General features: G+C 42.8%; 1 protein-coding gene across 2 annotated transcripts in view; it reads right to left on the minus strand.

The window, feature by feature from the left end:
* The window catches only part of prkcaa (protein kinase C, alpha, a), a 156,563-nt gene that overhangs the window by 5,609 nt on the left and 128,752 nt on the right, over positions 1-22,202 (minus strand). For both annotated transcript variants that reach the window (XM_061064576.1, XM_061064569.1), the window contains 3 exons: positions 19,052-19,132; positions 16,075-16,182; positions 9,314-9,454 (listed from right to left, as the gene is read on the minus strand). In XM_061064576.1, coding sequence (XP_060920559.1) covers positions 9,314-9,454; positions 16,075-16,182; positions 19,052-19,132 — 330 coding nt within the window. The remainder of the gene's footprint in view (positions 1-9,313; positions 9,455-16,074; positions 16,183-19,051; positions 19,133-22,202) is intronic.

Here is a 22,202-nt window from a genome sequence, read left to right on the forward strand (position 1 = left end):
AGAAAGCTATGTAGCTTTTATGTGTGTGTGTGTGTGTGTGTGTGTGTGTGTGTGTGTGTGTGTGTGTGTGTGTGTGTGTGTGTGTGTGTGTGTACATGTTGTCTCTGGATGTACTCTCTCGCCTGACGGGTAATTGCCAGCATCCTTCAACATCTGAGTCTCAGTGACCGTACGTTGCTCAGAAACCTTTGAAGCAACATGTTTTTTTTGTTTTTTTTTACCTCCACAGTGAACTGCCCCTACCATGATGTTCCTTTCTGCCATGTTGCTGCACCGACCACCCTACCAGGGGGTTTGAAAAAGGATAAGCAGGATAAAGCCTGAAGCCTGGCCCACACTTAAAGGTTTTAAAATCTGAGCAGATGTTGTTAGAGACCCCGCACATGATTACAAATATTGATAGATCAAACAGTCTTCTTTCCTATAGTGTGTGGCGAGCAACACTTTTCTTATTCTTGTGTTACGGTGTTGCAAAACAAACGACAAGAGCATGAGAGGCACGCCGTGTGAGCACACAGCGGGAGCTTCGCATACACACACAGTCAGGCGGGCACACACACACACACACACACACAGCGCTGCTCCGCCTCTCATGCTCCAACGTTACATATTGCCAGCCATTGGGGGGACTGCCATGATTACCCGCCAGCCTCGACGTCATCTTTTGTTATTGTAGTATTGATTGAGTGATTGAGAGCCCCCTGGTGGCGGAATCTACTTATTGTATCTTTAAGTTCATTGCAAAAGAGCATCCCATGAAACAAGTTCCCTTAAAGAGATAACAAACTTTTGAGCTAACTGATGAGCTGCTCTCCAAAGATAAACGAAGCTCTCACGATTAGCCCACCAAGAACAAAACGAGTAAACGAGGTTATGAATGATTAACGATCTACCTGCCTGCTACTGTGACATTTCCAGAAACTTAAACTTGGCCTTTTGAGAAGAGGAAACACTGATCCTACGGCGTCTGTCGCTCATCATGTGATTCAGACAAGCCTTATGGGGTGAGACCAAAACTATTAAGCTGTTGATACATCCTCCCATACACAGTGACATAGTGTTCGACATGGATTTTGACCTACTTTCTCTCTCTCGCTCTCTCCCTCTCTCTGGGTGCACACAAACAGACGTGCACGCCTCTGCACTCACGCATAATAAAAGAACATTCAGCTACTAAGGATGGTAAATGAGTGCCGGCCAGCGTTAGGAGTTGTGCCATGACTCTCTCTCTCTCTCTCCATTTTCTCTTCTTCTCTCTCCCTAAAGAGACTTACGTTTGGCACTATCTGTCCTTGTTGTAGCCTACAGAGACTTCTTCTTTGTTTTTCTTAATTTTTTAAATCTTAATCTAATCACAGAGTGGAGAAGAGACCAATTTATACAACGTCTCACTGGTTACTGACTGCTGCCTTATATTTATGTACCAACTAGTTCATTCTAATTGTCTTAATTTTAACGTGATATAAGGCTGGTAAATTCAGAGGCCAAGCAGCAAACTCCAGTGTTGAAAAATGAAGCCAAAGCCGAAGTTCAAAAAGCCTGCAATTCCTCCAGTGTCCACTTGAGGCTGGCTGCAAAAGACCCAAAAGCCCATAAACACCTACTGAATGTGTTATTGGGTTGCCATATTCAATTGTAATTATTTATCATTAAATTAACTCAAAGCTTATCAGCACTGTCATCATGTTACTCTGCTTTTAAATGAACATTATAGAGTTTAAGTTTCAATTTACTTCGCAATCCTGCTAGCTACTAGTAGGCTAGTTGAGCTCTCAGTTCTCAGTTCTCAGCCTCGTGTGACCAATTTGCAGAGAGTTATGCTGCTCACCTCCTCTGGTCACTTCTGGTCTTTAACTTAGGAGACTTTTCAATCAAACCAGCACTCCACAAGGTTTGTTTACTTAACAGTATACCACCGTTTTTATTGAAACACAGGATTTTGACCTCATGAGGTAGAAAAGTGGCACCACCAACCTGGTCCACTTAGCTATCCCAGCACATTTTGTGAAGAGATGGGAGATGGTGCATCATCACCCATCGCAGTGCAGCACGCACAGACTATGTGGAGAGGCAGTAACAGTTTGCAGGGAGGCTTAAGGTCAGCTCCACCTCTTTGCCTGTTTCTAAATTGATCAAAAGTTATGTGGAAACATTATTTCCAATATGGCGGCCGCCATCATTGGGCTTTGGAAAACCTCTTCTAAAAACCAAAGGGTGACGTCACTGAGAGTACATCCATGTTTTATACATTCAGGTTAAAGTGTCCAGACAGCTAAAAATACAATCAAAACCTTGCATGACCATTTGTGCTTTGGTAAACTACTGTAATAACAGCTTTATAACAACCTTTAAATCCAAAAAGTAAACATTCAGCCTCTTTTTAACCCAGTTTAAAAATCTACCCACATAGAAAAGTTCATTAATTTAAATGGACACAACCTAATTTGACTTTGTAAACAAGCCTCAAAGCGATTTCAAATTTTGTATGAAATCTATAATCCTCAAAGTATTTTCCTCTGCATGTGTTGAAGTTTCATGAGATGTGACAAAAAAACACAAATTCTCTGGACACCAAATTATGAAATAAATAATAAAAAAAAAAGGAAAAATGTTTCTTCTAATGTCTTCAGGCTCAGGGAGGAGAGGCAGACATGCTTAGTCAAGTCGCCGCAGTCTCTGCCTCTCAATTTCTCACAGCTACAGTGAGTCACAACTCATCCATATTGCCATCATTTTCTGTGTGTGTGTGTGTATGTGTGTGTGTGTGTGCGTGTGTGTGTGTGTGTGTGTGTGTGTGTGTGTGTGTGTGTGTGTGTGTGTGTGTGTGTGTGTGTGTGTGATGTTTCCCATCAGGCATGCACGTCCCTCCCTTCCACCGTGTTCCAGGACTTCTGTGCAGTGACTAATTCCTCCTACTCCTTCTCTCCCTTCATTCACTGCTCCCTTCACCATTAATCAGCAGCTTCCTATTTGACCTACTTTTCCCATCATTCCCAGCTCCCTTCGGCCAAAAAACCGCCGACCACCCACGTGGCGTAAAACATGGAACGCATCGAATGTGTAATACTCCCGACAAATGACCCTGATTGTATACAAACACCTCTAGCTGCTCAGGGCTTGTGTATGAACCTGCAGCAGACAAGTGCACAATCACAGAAACCAGACGTGTATTAATAAGACTTTATGTCCAACAAGGTTTCCATTATTAGAATTAATGGACGACGTGTAGGCTAATTATTTTCTGTGGAGTCTATAAATCTGGATTATGGACACCTTAAAGTGCAGGCTTAACCATTCTCAAGTACTGAAGGAAATTATGTAATGTTCTAACGAGGGCTGTTAATGGTGACGTGTTAACGCATGTGATTCATCAAGAGACCTTAACATGAAAATGATCTTTGCAAAACTTTCCCGCATGCAAACTTCATATGAAAACTTACACGGAGCCTTGTTCACCTAAGAATTAGTCTTTAATAAACATGAAAAATGACGATAAGAAACCGTAATGCAGACATTACAGACCGAAGAGTTGATGTGATATACAACTTTGTGTGATCATGAAGCCCGATGTTACTCAACAGTTTTGAGGATTAAGAATGAAATATGAAAACTGCACTGCAGACTCGAGTCTCTTCTAACAGTACAAAAGATCGTCTTTATTATGACACATGTCCCCGATATGAAGCATATTTCTCCTCACCGCGCTGCGTTATCACTAACTCCTGGGTCAAACCTTCTGATGGAGTCATTCACAGCATGTGGAAATGTAGTTTATGCTTTATAACGGGGCGATCTGACTTCAAAACTGTTACGTGAGAAGAAAGTGAACATCTATGTCAGTCGGTAAAAAGGTGTATGCGTCCATAATTTAAGGCATCTCTCTGTGCAAAGTGACGAATTAGATAAACCGGATGGGCTCAGGTCATTTTGGCAGGGCGGCAGGGGACTCAAATGAATTTAATTCAATTTGCATTTCAGAAATCGACGCGCAAACCTGCAAACCTAACTGTAAACAAGTCTGGAGCCTTATGTCCATACACAGAGGAAAATGTTTGAGCAATGGATTGTCGCCTAGTCTGGAATTTAGATCCTGCTCACCTGAGCTCTCCAGTGTGGCCTCTAGATACATAAATCCTCCAGTAACATGCCTAAAGCATCGCCAACTATGTACAATTACGCTCATGTCACAGCTGTTTGTGTACCAGAATGAAAAGGTTAGAAAACAAGAACATCCTGCATAACTCTCCTTGCCCTAGCACTCATTCAACCACACAGACTGTGTCATCTGAAGCCCGTCCAATAGAGACACATGGTTTGACTCTCAGCTGGGTGCAGCCGTTGTCATGATTGCAATTCTGTAGCTGTCACAGGTGGATGAAGTGAGAATGAGCGGGACTAGATGGAACAGGAGAAAGGGAAAGAGGAAGAGGAGTGGACGTTTGGAAGGTGAGTAATGACAGACATTATTTGGAGATGAGCTGAGCTTTGTTAGATGATGGATCGCTATGGTGAAAGCAATGAGGACGTAAAGCATCAAGCAATGCTTTCTTCCTTTACTCCTCTTCTTCTCGCACCTTTCACCACCACTATGCATCCACGCCCAGACCCATGCAAGCATGCACTGTGCAAAGGACATGCACGTTTGCATGCATCCACCTCCCTGCATCTCCAGCCTGCACAGAAATACAAGCACAGAAGCTTCTCCGTCCTTTCTCTCTCCGATATCGATCCCCCCCTACACACATATGCGGCAAATAGACACAGAGACGAGGCGTACATGCAAGGAAATCTTCCTCCCCTGCTTTTCTCAGTCTCCGTTTATCGTGTCTTTCTCTTTAACCTTCCCACACACATACATTAACTCACACACACACACACAAAGCACACACAGCATTTCCAGGACGCCCAGGACATCCACACAGTGGGAGACAAAGAGGTCAGGATTCACCTTATCAGAGGAACTGGAGCCCTTGGGGGTTGAAACAGAAGAGAACTACAATATTTAAACTGTAAGGGATACACACACATGTACACACATGTACACACATGCACGCAGTACACTGAGTGACCGACTTTGTGTGTTTGAAAAAAAAAAACCACCCTAAATGAACTCTGTGAGTCACTGTGTGCATTTTGAAAGATAAACGTTTGACTGAGAGTGACAGAAAGGCAGAACAAAGAGTGTGTGCTCCACCTGATCATGTGTAATCCCAGCAGGTTTCAAATCTACTACTTAGTGTGCAGCTAAATGAGAGCTATACTTCCTCATGATAAATGAATGTTTCATATTAATTATACATTAACATGAGAGCCTATGAAATTACCTATGGCCCATAAAACACAAGCTATAAGTAGCCGAAGCCTGGAGGTGTGATTTCACTCGACACAAGAGAGTCCTGTCAAGAAGGAAGTGTTTTATTTCACATCACACTGACGTCAGCCTCGGTTTGATGAGACCGTCATGTTTGTGGAGCAAAGACCCCCAAACTCCATGATATTTGAAGAGTTTGTTACTGTTAGTTTTGAAGCATTTACTGATGTCTAAAACGGTTGGATTATCTCATATTCGAGATTTACACTTTTACTGCCAATAAACGTTCTGACAGGACGGCTTAGGCCGGAGACATACTTGCTGTTCAACCTTGCGTTTGCACGATCTTCCGGCTGCGTCATGAGCGTAATTGTAAATATACTTGACTGACGCATGTTACAGTGGGATACCTCTAGGGGGAGCTCAGCCCGGCCTGATCTGCAGGATGTAAACTACAAACATGGCGCGGTTGCTATTGAGTTACTTCTGAGATACGCGCTCACATAATAAACATCAATAATCAACAGTGACTTCAGATCTCAGGCGACCGATGACCGGTGAACAGAACACAGCGTCAGTACAGTCAGCATAACGTTTCATTTACAACGGTCCCAGTTCATCAGGTTAAAGAGTGACCACAGATATCAGAGTTACAGCAGCTGTTAAAAACGGAGAAAGTCCTAGCGAATGCCTCTTTGTGTAGTTTGTCATTATGATGTCAAAATATACTCATCATTTAAGTTTTAATGAAAAACTACGCTCTACACACTCAGCTGTAAGTTGCCGGTTTACATGGACACTCATTGACGTGAAACACCGGACGTGTTTTTCTTCGTTTTACAGGTTTCTATGCCGACTTCTAAAACAGAACTTAGTTGAAGAGTCATGTTTGTCACTGTGCAGTGTCATGACTCATCGTACAGATGTGGTTTGTCTCTAAAACTTTCCGCCATTGTTATCCCTGCTGCTGTGTTGACTCTGTCACCCTCTCTGCCTCTACACTGCCCCCTACCTGTCGTCTGTGTACTGCATCTCACATGCCAGTGTTACATTTTGAGGATGTGCACAGCTGAGCTCATGCGTATGCAAAGGTAACAGCAAGTATGTCAGAATTAGAAAATCAAAGAATACCGGCACATCACCTAGGGGGTGCTAGATCCAAAACAAAAAGGAATAAAACAGCAAGAATGTCGCCGACTTCATACATAAAGGGAGTGCTACGCTAATGTCTGACGCCAGCTGCAGTGCCAGGGGGGGACACCAGGGGGAGACAAAATGGTTGAAAAGACAACTGAGGTGAATTTATAAAGCCGATGTTAAGATAAAGGTTATCATGCTTCATTTTTAATCCGTATAAGATCGCCCTCTTACACCGAGACCCCACAGCGTCCGTGGGTGTCATGTTTCGTCTGCACCGTAGTTCTGCTCCGTCCGACGGTGCGTGCTTTACCTTACTGAATTAAAAAAAATCACTTACCTGATTTTACTGTTGATTGTTTTTTTTTTCATACTTGAGCTGCCACCCTGACTGCATTAAAATGCACTTTCACAGCTACACCATTAAAAACTTCCAGAGTGAGACAAACCGTCTCTTTCATTTATCTTTCACCAGAACTTTCTCCTGTCATTACATTTTAAACACACCTCTCGAGAATTATTAATGACGATGTGTTTTTGAAAAAGCCTTGGGGCCAGTTCTGATGACTTTGATACACACCCTGTCCTGAAATGACCCACTGTGTTGTCCATCAACTGGCTTCGATTGCATAACCATGAGGGAGTAACACTGAAGACGATGACTCTCAAAGTCGAAAAAAACTGAAACCCTCAACCGAAGTGAGACAGCTCTTTATGAAGTCAAACGTCCTCTGCTTTGTTCCAAGAAAACATTTAGGGGGAATTTTCATGTTCATGTAGGACATTTATTTTAGGGTATCTGATAAAATAAAGATTGTAAAAAAAAAAGAAGTATCCCGACAGGAACAGGATTGGTTTGGCTTCTGTTGCAACCCTTAGCATGCACAGGGGCGCTGCTCGTCAACAGGCAACTGCTTGGGGCCCCAGACCAGTGAGGGGCCCCACAGCAGCAGCCTCAAGTGTGCAAATTTTGCAATGACGTTCGGATACCTCCCTAAGGGGGCCTCATCTGACATTCTTCTTGCCCTGCTGAACATGGGTTGGAAGGCACCCCAATTGATTTTTGCATAGGGCCCCAACAGGCTCTAGAAACGCCACTGAGTATGCAGACAGAGTGTGTTTGAAGAATATTTTCATCTTTAAGAATATTTAATAATGAAGTAAGCTTATTGTTTTATGTTTGTGTGAGTCTCTCTCTGTGTGTGTGTGTTTATGTTAAAGTCTATACATGCAAATGACTTCTATTCTACATCTAGCTTTCTTACAATAACTGTGTTTAGGCTGCTGTATTCTTCTGTGTCGTTCTTTTTGTGTTTCCAGTGTTTGGAGAGGACTATTAGTGTGTGCGCGCGTCCGTGTACGTGTCTTAACTTCCTCCAGGGACCGTGGAGGTTCCCGGTTTCTGGCAAACCTTATTTTTAGGGGCCAGGAGCTGAAAAGTTTGGGAACAAAACAATACAGACTTAAGGGCAGCTGCTGCAGAAGTATTGTTGCGTAACTTCTCAGACTGACGGCTCCGGGTTAAAGTCTGTAAACAAACACATCGAGGACACAAACTTCCTGAGGGAGCGAAGAGGGGCACAACACGTCTTACCATGATGGAGGAGTTTTGTAGTGATGAACACATCTGTGCTCATTTGTCTGGATGCATGCACTTCAGAAAGTTCTTTCACTTTCTTGTTCATCCTTACTGTGTTGCATATGTGGGTGTACTGTATGAAAAACTAAATCTATACTGATCAATTATGCTACCACATTAATGCTGGACTCATAACAGTCTGTCCTAACAGCACGCAACGTTAGCGAGGATCAGCAACAAAATCATCCTGATTCAATTGTTTCTTATCGGAGTGTCCTAACTACCCGCGAGCAAAGCAGTGACATTTTTACCCCAACGCTCCACTTCTGTTTTCCTCTCTGTCGCTCACGTCGATGGACGAAGAACAAAGAAAGAGGGGGCACTGACACTAGCATTTCTCACACAACAGAGCGGGTTAGCTTGCTACACAGAGCGGAGATAACGGTGTATTAATAATATCCACATCTCTGACTTGTGTCACCACAGGAGAGAAACTTTATAACGGTTCACCGCGAGCTGTTTATCGACGAGCCTCTGAGTTGTGATTTGAGTCAGCAGCTCCTAAATACAAGGCACCACACTTTAGTTTGTCCACCTTTAATACTATAGCACTAGATGTCAGATTGTTTGCAAGGGGAGACTGAAATCAACAGATCAGAGAATTGAATGTTTAACGGATGCAGTGTGGACAGGGAGCGTGCGATCATGTGCGATGCGACATATAACACTCGCCTACTGTTAGGACACGGTGTTGGACGACCCCAAAGAGAATCATGAAACCTATCAGAAGAAGATTGATGATTTCTGATGGTCTTCCATTACAAGCAAAGAATTCAGATTTTCTCATATAATATATATATATATATATATATATATATATATATATATATATATATATATATACATATATAGATAAACTGAAGTAAGAGTCAAAGGAAGCACGAGATTTACTCAAGAGAGAACGATTGACTCCAAACCAAAGGCTAACTTCTATGCACGTTCATCTTCTCCCAATATGCAAATGTAGGCAGATATATATTATAAAATCATTGGGTGTAGTTTTCCACCAAGCACTCATAAGATGACGAAAGCAGCATCATTCATGTTGTGTAATTGGAGATGTGGCCTTTTGTCAAAGAGAGCTAAACTCGTACGAGGAAGCGACTTATCACCACGACCTTGGTTACAGCGATTATACAAGGCTGCTTCGCTCTTAATGACACTATGAAAACATCATTAACATCCTCGTTGACGAGTGTGAGAGAGTAAATGTGCACAGTTCTTACCACTTTGGGCTTGAAAGGCGGCTGGATCTCTCGGTTCTGGAGGCGTTCCCAGTCGATGCGTCTGAAGAAGGCGTGTTCTCTGACGTCCCGCTCTCCCTCGGTGCCGCAGCCCAGACGCTTGGACGGGTGTTTGGTCATCAGCTGCTCAGAGAGAAATAAAAAAGAGAATAAACATTGCATCTGCACCACAGCGTTAAATCCTCTTGTACTCGGATTATACAAGATTTTCTCTTTTTTCTCACTGGTGAAGGTTTCAGTCATAGACTTTATAAAACATGGACGTACACTCATTGGTCTCTGATTAGTCGTTTTGAAGCTCAACGATGGAGGTTGCCATATTGGATTATCAGCTAACTTTCAAACAATCTAGAAACTGGCAAAGATGTGGAGCCTTCTTGTAAACATCTACAACGCGCCCACCTGTCAGTCAACTCAGCCACGCCCCCTAACACCTGTGAATGTACCGCTAACCCTTAGCTTAGGTAGGACGGTGGATAGAGCAGGAAAGCAGGGCGGGAAAATGAGGAATGACATGCAGGAAAGGAGCCGCTGATCAGACTCGAAGCTGGACAGCCCGCTTGGAGGACAACAGCCTCAGTTACTAGGGCGATATATTACCTCTAAGCCATCCTGCGCCCCCTGAAATCTTTCTTAGTACCAGGCAGTGAACGTAGCTATGTGAGTTAATGAGGACGTTGTGTTTATCGGTGAGGCTGATTGAGAGGGAGAGAGAGAGGGGGTAAGATCGTCTTTGTCGGTGTGTAGCCTGTTTGAGACAACTGAAAACACACAGATCTGACTTCAACCTCTGTGTGTGGGAGTTTTCTATTGACTCATTGTGAATGATCCGTCCTGATTCAACTCGTTCAGTGTGAGCTCTCAGGTCGTGCCCAACAATCAGGTCGTACAGTGCGAGCACATCATACTAGAGCTTCGGTGTCGGACAATGAGTTGACATTCCAACACAACTTTTGTGTACGCCGAGCTTGAGACCACGTCCATGTTTGACACAATCTATGATGTTAGAAGAGAAGAGAAATGCATTTTCATTGTTTGCTTGCACAACTTGCTTCAGTTTCTAAAGTAAGAAGGAATAATGTAACTTTGCAGAACATCAGCATGGGGAATTTCTCGCTCTGTAAAAAGTGGTCAGTGTTAATGCATTATTAAAAACTCTCGCTCTGTTTTCCTTCACTCATCGGTTGTGTCATGATTCCATCTCTTTCTAGGTCAGTAAATGACAGCCAGACAGATGGGTCTCAGCAAGAGTGATATCATTGTTATTGTGCTTCTCTCCCTCTGCTTTTTCATTCTGTTAAGACGTCCATTGCAACTTTCTTTTGCACGGCACGTGGGAGGGCCGAGTGTTTAGTTTAGACACCAGCAGAGGAAAATTGAACCCTAAAGTTTGTGTTAATGCACCTTCTTTATTGAGAAGTAGATGATCTGGTATTTGTGGCTGTCAGAAAACCCTCCAATCATTAGTTCATGATGAAATCATTTTCCTGCTGATTGCATAAGGCTCCATGTCCACCTAGTGTTTTTTTTTTCTGAGCGGCAGCGTCTTTTTTCAATTGTTTTCGATGAGTAGAAAGCGTTCGCAGCAGAAAGCAGCTGCCTGGAGGGAATGCCCAGTGGCCAGAGTCTCATTTCTTGGCGCTCTGCCTTTTTTACGCGGCTGCTCCGAGCCCTCGAGATGAAAATCTTTCAACTTTTCAGAAAAGCGCTGTTGTCCTCATGCAGTAAAAAGTAATGGAGCGGTGTCGGTCATACTGTGTCTGTTGTCAACAGACTGTTGTCATAGAGACAGGACGGGCGTGCAGCGCTTTCCTTCTCTGCGCACAAACGCTTCATGCAAACACTCTCGAGTACAGCCAGCGCTTTACTGCCTGGAAAAAACGCCAGGTGAAGAACGTTTAAGTCTCCAGGAGTAAACAGCTAGCGTGTAAATCGAACTGAACCAGCTATACCATTAGCAATAAATCAGTATGTTGCATTGTTACTCCGACCTCTGAGAAGTAAATAAGAAAAAGAAGACGGAGATGGGCTGAGAGCCTCGTTGTTTGTTCCTCTATTGTCAGTCCAAGGACAAAATAACTTATTCATGCTCCAGAATATGAAATGGAAATGCGGCTTTGTTTGACTCTCGCTCGTTGAAATGCTGCCACACACCGGCTGCCTGGCTCTGCTCTCGTGTGCAGAGCCAGGCAGCACCCAAAGTTTAAGTACATACATGCAGCAATATAAAGAAAAGCACACACACTGGCGAGACTGCAGCCCGCCATTTAAATCCCTAATCTGTGATGCACACCTCCACACGCAGCTCAGCCACCTTATAGCAGATCTCCTGAATGACATGTTTAGCTCTCACGCTCTGTATGTTTTTTATTTCTTACACAGAGGGACGATCAGTAATCAGCTTTCAGACCACAGCCTCCGACTGAAGGCAGGAACACGATGCCTTGAAGCAGCCTGTCAGTCAGGCTAAACGCACTAAACTTGAATAAATCTTTTTTTTCAATGATATATGACGTTGACATCTGTGTTGTCTCACATGTGAGACAACAATCTGAAGCTCTGTCTCATCACTGTGGTTTTTAAAGCCTTTCACCTGTTTGCATGGCTGTTATAGCAAGTCTAAAGTCACTCTGTACGTTTTTCTTACTCGCATTCATTTCTGGAACTTTTTCTGAAGTGCAGACTAATTAATGGGGAAAAAACTACAAATACATTTCAGCCTGTCAATCATTCTTGCTGCAAATTTCTGCTGACCTGATCTCCCGTTCTGCTCTACTCAACAACAACAAAGACAACGATCATTTCAACATTTTTTACTGAACAAAATGTTTTCCCATCCTGAAAAAGCCAATCAGCGTTTACCTGACTACCTGAAACACAGAAGCGATCGATGAGACCTCCATTCAACAAACAACAAGGACAGACCTGACAAAGCTTTTCACAAATCTGCATCACGATGTCATGATGTTGTTATTTCGGCTAATTTGAATGCCATTAATCGCAAGTAAATTGTGAGAATCTTGTTTGTTTGGGGGGGTGGGGGGGGGGGGGGGCTCATACTGTTAAAGTGAGTCGGATTGAAGCCGCTGTGTAAATGTAATTCTACTGTTGAACTGAGCTGAGACTCAAAAGATGCACAGGAGCCGCTCCAGGATGTTATGGACCAAAGGATGACGATGTTTATGTTGCTGATGTAAACGCCGGATGGAAGAGGAAGTCTTGCCTGGAAATCCTTCAATGCTAACCGCTAGTTTCACCTGAATTATTGAGAAATTAACATCCGCTCCCAGAGGCATATATCGTCTATCAGACGGTGAAAACGATGACTTTCGATGGATTCAGAGATTACAGATGGAAGTAAATGAAAAATATCACATGTGCACGACAAGACAATCTATTGCTCAGATAACAGATGACTTCATATAAAAGAAGACAAAACGGCTCAATTAGGAGTCAGTGTTGAATTTCACCCTGAGAGTTTCAGCAGGCCAGCTTTCCCGCAGCTCCTTTGACACTTGGGTTTCAAACAGCTGTCGACGAGTGAGAGAAAGTAATTTACAGTTTGCTGCCTGTTCACAGGACTGTCAGTGACGGCGAGGAATCATTCTGCTGCAAACACTGGACGCCTGTCACCATTCAGATGAAACCACTCACACGCAAGTATTCTGTATTTCTTTTTTTTGACTTGGGCACTTGAACTCCTTTGCATGAATGTGACCTTTAGTCCTAAAGATGGAAAACATGGTGTCGACATTTCATGAAGAACATCCAACGCTCTTTCTGCAAAACTGTTGGGATCTCGACGCCGCGGCCGCGCTGCCAGCAAAAGGTTCAGTTGCATGTGCTCATAGAGGTGTGCATAACCTCAAAGTTACCCTGCTGTTTCCGCTGAGAGCAACGAATCATTAGATGTGACGGGGCGAGAGAGGAGGGGAAGAGTTAGGAGGGAGACGGAGAGAGAGAGAGAGAGAGCGAGAGACAGAGTGGGGGAACAGATGGGGTCTGAATCAGCAGGGAGTCAGTCCAGGTAAGACGGACTGATTCAGGACGCAAAGGCTTATAAAACACACATACATGTCATTATCAGCCCTTAAAATAAGTTTGTTAGATACAGTCTGAGAACACGATGTTACTGTGAGGTGAAACTCCTAATCAAAGGCAGCACTGAATTTTCCTGAAATGTACTTCCTCTCCTAAAAACATCAGAAACCTCGCCTGTCTCCATGTATTTACCAGACGTTTATTCAAGACAGAGATATCTAACTACAAGTGAAATTGGGACTAACAAACGTTTATTTTTAGATCTCGTCCCACCTTTATTCTCTCCCAGTAATCATAAAGAACTACAACAGCATTCAAAAGGACGACCTTTAGGTGGTGTCCCATTGCGCTGATGGATGTGCATCTACACTGCGACCTACTTAAATGTAATGAACTCTACTGTAAACACAGGCTCGCTAATAATAGAGAGAGATAATAGAGAGAGAATCTGAACCAACTCCACCGTTCTATGTATGTGAGCACACATCTGATTTATAGTTGTTATACTTATATGTCTATATGACTTATGTCACACCCTGCTTCTCTCTCCTCTCTTCATCTGTTTGGTACCTCTCTTCTTCTCTTCTCTCAGTTTTGTGGGTCAGACTGCTGACGAGCGTTATGTATCCAGTAAGAGCGAGAGCTGCAGCCATGCCAAGCGAAGGGTTGAGACAGGGACTCAGTGTGTTAACCGAGACATGTGCGCACAAACAGCTAGGACGCCAAAGATAGAAGAATAAGGACGGGAGAGAGAAACAAGAGCATGAAGGGAAACAGGTGGAGGGAAGGACGGGACGAGGACAAATACTGTGATACCGCACAGCCGGTTGAGTTTGTGCTGCTTTTGATCAGAAATCAAACGACCACTATCACGATTTAATTCGTTGCTCACACATTAACAAAAGTGTGCTTCTGTAACTTCTGTACTTCTGTAGCGTTTCAAGGTTTATAGGATAGTATGCATGTTTTATGATTTGGGTGTCATTATCTTTTTTTTTAAGGTCATGAGCTGAAGGCTGCCTAGGGCTGGGTATTTCCCACAACCCCACAATACCATACATATGGTGATATATGTTGATTTTTGATAATGACCATGTCCTACACAGAGTTCACTACAACAGCTGTTCTTTATTGTTGAAAATAACAGCAGAGGCATATTAAGGATCCTACAACTTAAAACACTTAGATCCTTAGAGATCCTCAAGATGCAATCAAATATTTTATGTGAGCTGCACCATCAGGGAATTGTCTTTCAAAAATGTCATCACAGCTTTGCAGCCGAATCGATTCTGTAACATCTGCATCCATACAAGTATTTTCAATGAGCACATGACGATATATTGCCAAATCAATTTTTGGAGCACAACCCTCCTGTTAACAGCGTGAGATAATACAATGTATGTTGTATAAACACAATACGGACTGGCTGTAGCTCCGGCTAAAGAGCCTTCTCTTCTGGTTTTACTGCCCAGATGGTAACAAGCACAGTGACTGACAGCTTCTTGGCAGAGCAGCATGGTTTGGCAGTATTTAGATCAAGAGTAGAGATTCAATGGTATTTAGGCCATGTCAGGTGATACTGGCATACCGACCGGAGCAATGCATAACCACATGTAACACAGGCATGTGGACGTTAAGCTGCAAGAAAGACTGAAGGCTGGTGGTGCTAGCAAAGTTAACATTAGCCACACTCAGTGAACCAAATTACATAATTTACTTGCAGACAATTTGAATATACATTGTGCTGGATTTGGACAGTTTTCTGGGTGTTCTCTTACCTCTAGAAGAGTCACTGAATTTAAATTCAGGTTAAACCAATAAGGGTTTAGTTGTTAGAAAGACACCTGACTGTCATGAATCAGATTTTTCACTGACCATTGAACATATGGAGCATTTAAATACAAATTCTTCCACTGTTGTTTCTCTTCTTTGCATCTGAAATATTTTTAACTTCAAGGAGGATAAACTTCAAATTGTCAACAAGCTATTAAAAACAGACCTTCAAAACACCAGGTGCATGGAGCTACTGGGACTTACAGGGGCGATATTGGATGAGCTCAGAGGTTTCCCTTCAGTGTTTTAATAATTGAACTCTAACAGACACAGGTTGTGAGTGAGGAGACAGCAGAGATCTTGTGAGTTCCCAGACGGTCTTTTTGCGTCTTGACTTCATGCTTTTACAGTAAATGGAGCTCAACTTCACTCATGTTATGTCAAACTCTGGGGGGAAAAACTTTACAGCAGTCTCCTTGTTTCCTCTCTTAAATTAAACCAGCACACTCTTATACAAGAGGTGAGATTATTCCAGCGTCAGTGAAGACCGAGAAAGACAGAAAGTCTAAAATTAGCATTTACAGGAATTACACTCAAGGTGAGAAAAGAAGGTTTAATAAGTCTTTACAGAGGACTTACTAGGAGCTTTAGGGGTTAGATTTAAGGTGTAACTTCTGCCTAGGTTGGAATTACCTCAGCTGGTGCAACACCTAAAATATTAGTAGAGTTTAAACTCGGCTGCGCTGCATGATTAATTTAGCATGCAGCGAGTTAAATAAGAGTATGTTTTGTGATCAGAGGTACCACCTCCATTAATCAGGACTAACTATGTCTGCTGTAATGTGACCTAACAGAACACCTGGTACCGGCCTCCTGACCAATCGGAGTACTCGGTCAGAACTGTTGTATCATTAAGAACATGCACTCACCCCTTTGCAGATGGAGACGGCCTCTTTGGACAGGGACTTGGGGTAGGACACGTTGTGCTCCATTATGGACTGGAACAGCTCGTCTTCATCCTCTCCATCGAACGGAGGCTGAGGGAGGAAGAACAGGACATGGAGACAGCCGTTAGTGTTTCAGCCATTATCACATCAGGGATGAATACGTTGTAGCTGTGACCTTGGCGGCTTCTTACTGCTGAGAGTTAAATGTCACCTTTTTCACATATTCTAGAAAATGTTAGGCAGGCAGCGGGTGAAATATCCTTGAGTTGCTTGTTCATTCACATTATTTGAATAGCTTGTGTTAACAACTAACCGTGGTGGAGTTACCTTTTTGTTTAGTCAATTTTAAGCTCTCCTTAACATATTTTAAATAAGAACTGTTTCCCTGTTGAATAAACATGGACGCTGTATATTTGTTGTCTTCACAACATGATTCTAAATTGGAGAGTAACGCTAGAACATCAGACAACATTTAAACAAACAGAAACCTTTCAGGAGCCGTGCAGAATTTGTGGAAACACGTTTCACAGAAGGACCTTGCAGGGCAAATGGATGGGATGACCCAGCTTCTTCCCCTCCTCACTGGGTGGTTATCATCAGTAACCATAATGTGGCTGTTTTGACAGTCCATAAAATGAATTATTCCTCATTTCCACTCCACTGGCCCCTTGGGGTAGAGATAGCCTTTTCCTGCGTCATGCCCTCTTTACTTGATTTCACACAAGGCAGGGAGAAACGAGGACGGAGAGCATCTGAAGAGGTTTAAACTTTTGTTAATGTTCCAACAGTAGAAACTTGTTCTTAGTTCATCTGGGAAGGAGAAACATGCTCAGACATGTTGCTGTGCTGTAGAGGAGATTGTGTTTACTTGTACTTTCACTTAGCTGTCGCCCTTTTGAAATGGGGGTCATATCAAAAATAGATTAGGTCATAAAGTTATGAATGAGTCATTGCATTAGAATCATCTGATAGGGAGGATTTTTGGAGTCTTTCTATTTTTTTAAAGGACGAAGATTTCAATATGGAGATTTGATCTCTTGCTTAGTTTTGTTCTCTTTATACGTAACATGTTCTGTTTCGGCTGTAAGTCCAACAACAATGTGGTTTTAGGGCTCTGGGCTCTGGAAGGGCTCGGGTGTCTCAGGTTGTCCTATTGTTTACGGTGAGAAGGCAGACTCAGAGGGCAGAACAACCACCTGGGGGAGGGGTTACTGCCCTTCGTGATGTCATGAAGGGAAAATCTCCAAACGGCCTGTTTGAGCACACATTTTCTGAAAAGTGGAGCAGGCAAAAGACAAAGAAGATGGACTTTTCTCATCATTTGGGGGTTCGTAGACAGACTAGGGACACATAGTGTGTTCACAACACGGTGAAGTGTATTTTGCATGTGACCTTTAATAGCTTCAGTTATGAACTATTAGTTTGTGTGGATTTTGGTGCCCTCTGTAAACGATGCTGTGCCTCTTACATATTTTCTGATTTTGTCCCGTACATGGTTAAGTGGTGGCAAATTCTCAAATGTTTCACTCATCAAGAATCTTGCCAACAGAAAATGTAAAAAAGGCTGATTCTGCAGAGTGCTGTTAATCACTTTGTCTAACACCTACAGAGTTAAAGCTCAGTTCCCAGTGAGGAAATGTCAAACTAGACTTAAAGCTGGTGAGGGAACAACACATTTCAAGCTTGGAGTTCATGTCCTCCTTGTCTTCACTTCTATATTTGATTCCAAAAGCAGCTCCTCTTTACAAGCCAACACAGTATTGATAGATTCTTCAGTACATGAAGAGTTTTGTCCACAAAATCGACTTGTGTCCTCTGGCAGAGCACCGAGCTGCAGCCAGGAATACAAACAAAAGAAACAGGAAAAAAGGAGGCTTCCCGAACAGAACGCTGGTCACATAAAATATGGATGGGAGTAGTTCTGAGCAGAAATATGAGACACTGACTCTGCAGACTGGTAGTTACTTTCGTTGCAAAGCACTAAACAGTCTGAGCAAGAGAACGATTGATATGTGATGGAGCCTGCATGAGCTTTTTGTGTTTTTATTCTTATTTGGTCTGAGATTGATACGCCTGCAGCAGCAAAAAGGAAGACATTGGTGTCTTTATTACCCACAATGCAACTTAAGTGCAGACATTATAGTCAAAGGTTATGATATGTATATACTAATTTGTTACTTTTAAGTTAAGCAGGAATGAGGGAAACGCTTTAAATCACAATTCACTCACAATAAAGTTAAATGAATATTTCAGTGTGCCACGGTTTATTTATGTTCTCACTGATAGGATCATTTACTTATTTATCTATTTTTATTGGGATTATTTCAAACCTTGAGATGTGTTTATTGCAAACGCTCCCACTGCGATAACGATACCAGTGCAATGTGTTGAGCAGCCTGAGTTAATATTTAGTAAATGTGTATGAAGACAAGTGTGACACAAGGAGGGCTACATGTTGAGCAGACATTTCTTGCAGGATATAAGGATACATATATGCATGCACGCCTACATTTGCATAATATCCACACATACATTGATATGAATTGAAATGCATATTGAAGCATGCTGGTCCAGACCTGTACACAGTGGAGTGTAAAGTTCTTTAAACACAAACTGTGTTTTAAGTGTTTGTTAAGGAATATATTTACATATCTTTGACTTAAAAGATTTTGAGGGCACACAGGTCAAACACAAGTCCTGCTGAAAGGGTTTGACCTAGAAGGAGGATTTCTGTGTTTGTGGGTCAGTGTGTGTTAGAAGTATTGGAGGGAAAGTTTTCAGGAAGAACCGGCTGAGTACATTCAGGCCCCGGCAGAGCAATTTCAAGGTGGGAATATATAATATAATGAGCAGCCTGTGTATTGTACTACATAACCTGTAACAGGTTATTACATAAAGGGTGAAACTGTGTGTGTAGGGAGGTTGTTTGTGTGTGAGTATGTGTGTGTACACGACTCACCTGCCCTGCCAGCATTTCATAGAGCAGAACTCCGTACGCCCACCAGTCTACAGAGCGTCCGTACGGCTGATATGCGATGATCTGTGGAGGAGAGGAGAGAGATGGAGCTGAAGTTTAGACCATAGCGAGTAAAAGAGTCAACACTCGCAGTAACATTTAGATAAACAGAACACACAAAGGATCAAACAACCAATCAGAGTCAGCTTGCACATAACTAGCCAACTTTTTTGGGGGATGTATATTCGATCTTCTGTCAGTGTTTTGCTCCTCTGAATCTGTCACAATAAGCTGATGGAACAGGCAGTTTGCAGTCAGGAATTTGACTCCATCCCAGGCCAACCTGTCCACATGAACCATCTAACTGTGTCAGCTAACTGTCCTATACAGTTACTGCAAAATGACTGAGTGCAATATCCAAATCTCAAAAACCAGTAATTATATGAAAATGGTGATTGTTTCATAAAACTGGATTATAATGACATTGTGTTCTGCAGAGATGCACTAGCCTACACAATGTCACAAGTCATCATCATGATTGAACCAACCACCACCTGACGCCCAGCCACCACAATCAAACTGTATCGTCCCCACAACCACCGCAGTCCTCATTAATGCACGGCCTGCTCTGACCTCCACCTCAGTGGGGAGGAAGTGTGGACAACAGGAACATGAGGAATACAAAGGGAACCCTTCCTGCATCTTATCCCATATGCTCTTTTGTAAAGCGTCTCGAGATAACACTTGTTATGAATTGGCGCTACACAAATAATGATTTGGTAGCAGGTAGACGGTTGCTATGTGCGTCGTGAGGGATGCAGTGTCATCACTTTTGGCCAACCGCGGCCTGGATTCTACGGCACCTCGCTGAGCACAATAAACCAACCCTGATAGTGGCACTCGCATGTGATAGTGTGTGCGTTCAGAAACATATATTTACTCATTCCTGCCGCTCACATTGGCTGCTATAGTAGGTCAAATAGTACCTCAGTCCACCAGGAAAAGTCCAGGTGCTCCAGACGCACCATCAGCACCTGGCTGCAGTGATGTATTACGGCTGGCATGCATGATCGGTCCGTCATTTGGTGGGCAGGGCTTTGCAGAGTGATACGAGGCAGCAGGAAGTGACACAGAAGGTTTTTTTCCACTGGCATGTTCAATTTCATAAAGACATTTAAAATAATAAGCATGTCAGGGACTTCTTACTGGTGAACTACCACGTACAGGCAAATTGAAAAAGACAGTTCAGTCCACATTCATATGACCTCCTCTTTGGAGCTGAACATTAATTATTCAGACTTTTAAATAATTCAGAACATTATTCATCCATTACAATATCCATCACTTAGCCTTTTATTATATCGACTCTGTCTGCCATGATGTATGGAAGCCTTCTGTTTAATTTAGTTTGATTAAATCCAACACACAACACCTTTAGCATATCGTACATTTCAACCTTCATCCTCATCATGCCTTTCCTGTCAGGGCTGCATATCCCTCTAGCACTCTGCTCCTGCTCCTCCATCTTTATGGTCATCTATACAAATAGTTTCATTGGTTCTGAATGATAAAAATATCCAGATAAAGGTCAAAGGTTGTTCACAAATTGTGCTCTAAGCCAGCTGTGCCACAAAAGGCTGCAGACACATGGGTTTAAAGTTTGACCGAAGCTTTGAAAATCCTGTTTCACGCTAGAAAAAAAAAAATCTAAAAAAAGCCTGCTCTGCTCGTCAGCCAGTGATTTGACTCAGACAGAGAATAGTTTCAATGTAAAGATGTGACTGCAGCTGTTTAAAGACCCCTGAATCAGAAACTATTTAAAAGAAGCTGCAACAATAACTTCTGTCATGGTTCAATAAGGAGATGGGAGGCTGGAGATTTCTGTCACAGTTCACACGCTCTGGACGAGAACACATTTGGATTCAGACGCTGACGAACAAACAACATCAGAGGAGGGAACTCTATCTGACAGCTTTCTTAAACACTTGGACAAGCTCTCCCTACATTCATATTTCATTTCTGTTTTAGTCCTTTCGTTCAAATGTTTTGAAGAATGTCAACACTGTTTTCTTCCTGAGCTTTAGGCAGGCTACACAGTAGGCGGTTTAGGCCGGTTAGGTCGCCAGTTCAAGCCCTGGTACTGACCAAAGTATGGAAATGGGTCTGGTTTCTGGAGAGGTTCCCAAGTACTTCCAAGGTGTCCTCGAGCAAAGCACCAGACCCTCTACAACAGGGTTACAGAAAAAATGAAGACAACAAGAGTGGAAAACCCCCCGACTAGGATGTCTGTGTACATGTGACATTTCCTCTTGTGACAGAAGGACATCCTGTGGCTTTCTCTGACTTTGGTCGAGGTTAGCCGTTCACCCGCTTTGACCCCATTCCCAGCAGCCAGAAGACACACGTTTAACACTTCACACCCCCATGTTTCTCTGCAGCCTCTTCTACGTATAATCCGCTGTTTGTGCAGCCATGTGAGCATGCTCAGGTCAGGTCCTCATGCAGCATACACAAGTTAAAAACCATGAAATGAGATATTTCCTTCATATATGCTTGAAGATAAGCCCTTTCTTGTCTGACACCTGACCTCTGGGAGCCCTTGTATGCACACACACAAACACACACAGGCGAATAAACACACACTTCTCCAGCTCTGTACTCGGCTGTCATGCAGCCGTCCTGAGGGCTGATGGGAGCCGGCCGGACGCTCAGTTCATCCACGTGTTTACCCTCACACACAAAGGCGAGTGTGTGCCTCAGCTAGCTTATAATGTGTCTTAAAATGTCACTTTAACTGTGAACAGCTGTGAATCCTCTCTAATCTTTTCTGTAGTATTTACCAGTTCAACATTACAATAAAAACATCAAAACATATAAATAATGAAGCTACTTTGAACTTAGCCTGCTTAACCTCAAATACAGCATGCTTCTGCTATTGCCTGTCTATGATGTATCTATTATGCCTATGATGTAAAAATAACCACTTAATAACATTGCCATGGCAATAACATCAACTGTCATCAATTAAATGTCTTATTAATAAAACAAAAAATTGGATATTTGTGCAGAATTCCCCTACGCTCTGCAGGAGGCCGATAACTGAAGCTATTGTCAGATTTCGATTGAAGGTAACATGATCTAAAGTCATGTCCCA

Source organism: Labrus mixtus, chromosome 2 (assembly GCF_963584025.1).
Source record: "Labrus mixtus chromosome 2, fLabMix1.1, whole genome shotgun sequence".
In the NCBI taxonomy this organism is placed as follows: domain Eukaryota; kingdom Metazoa; phylum Chordata; class Actinopteri; order Labriformes; family Labridae; genus Labrus; species Labrus mixtus.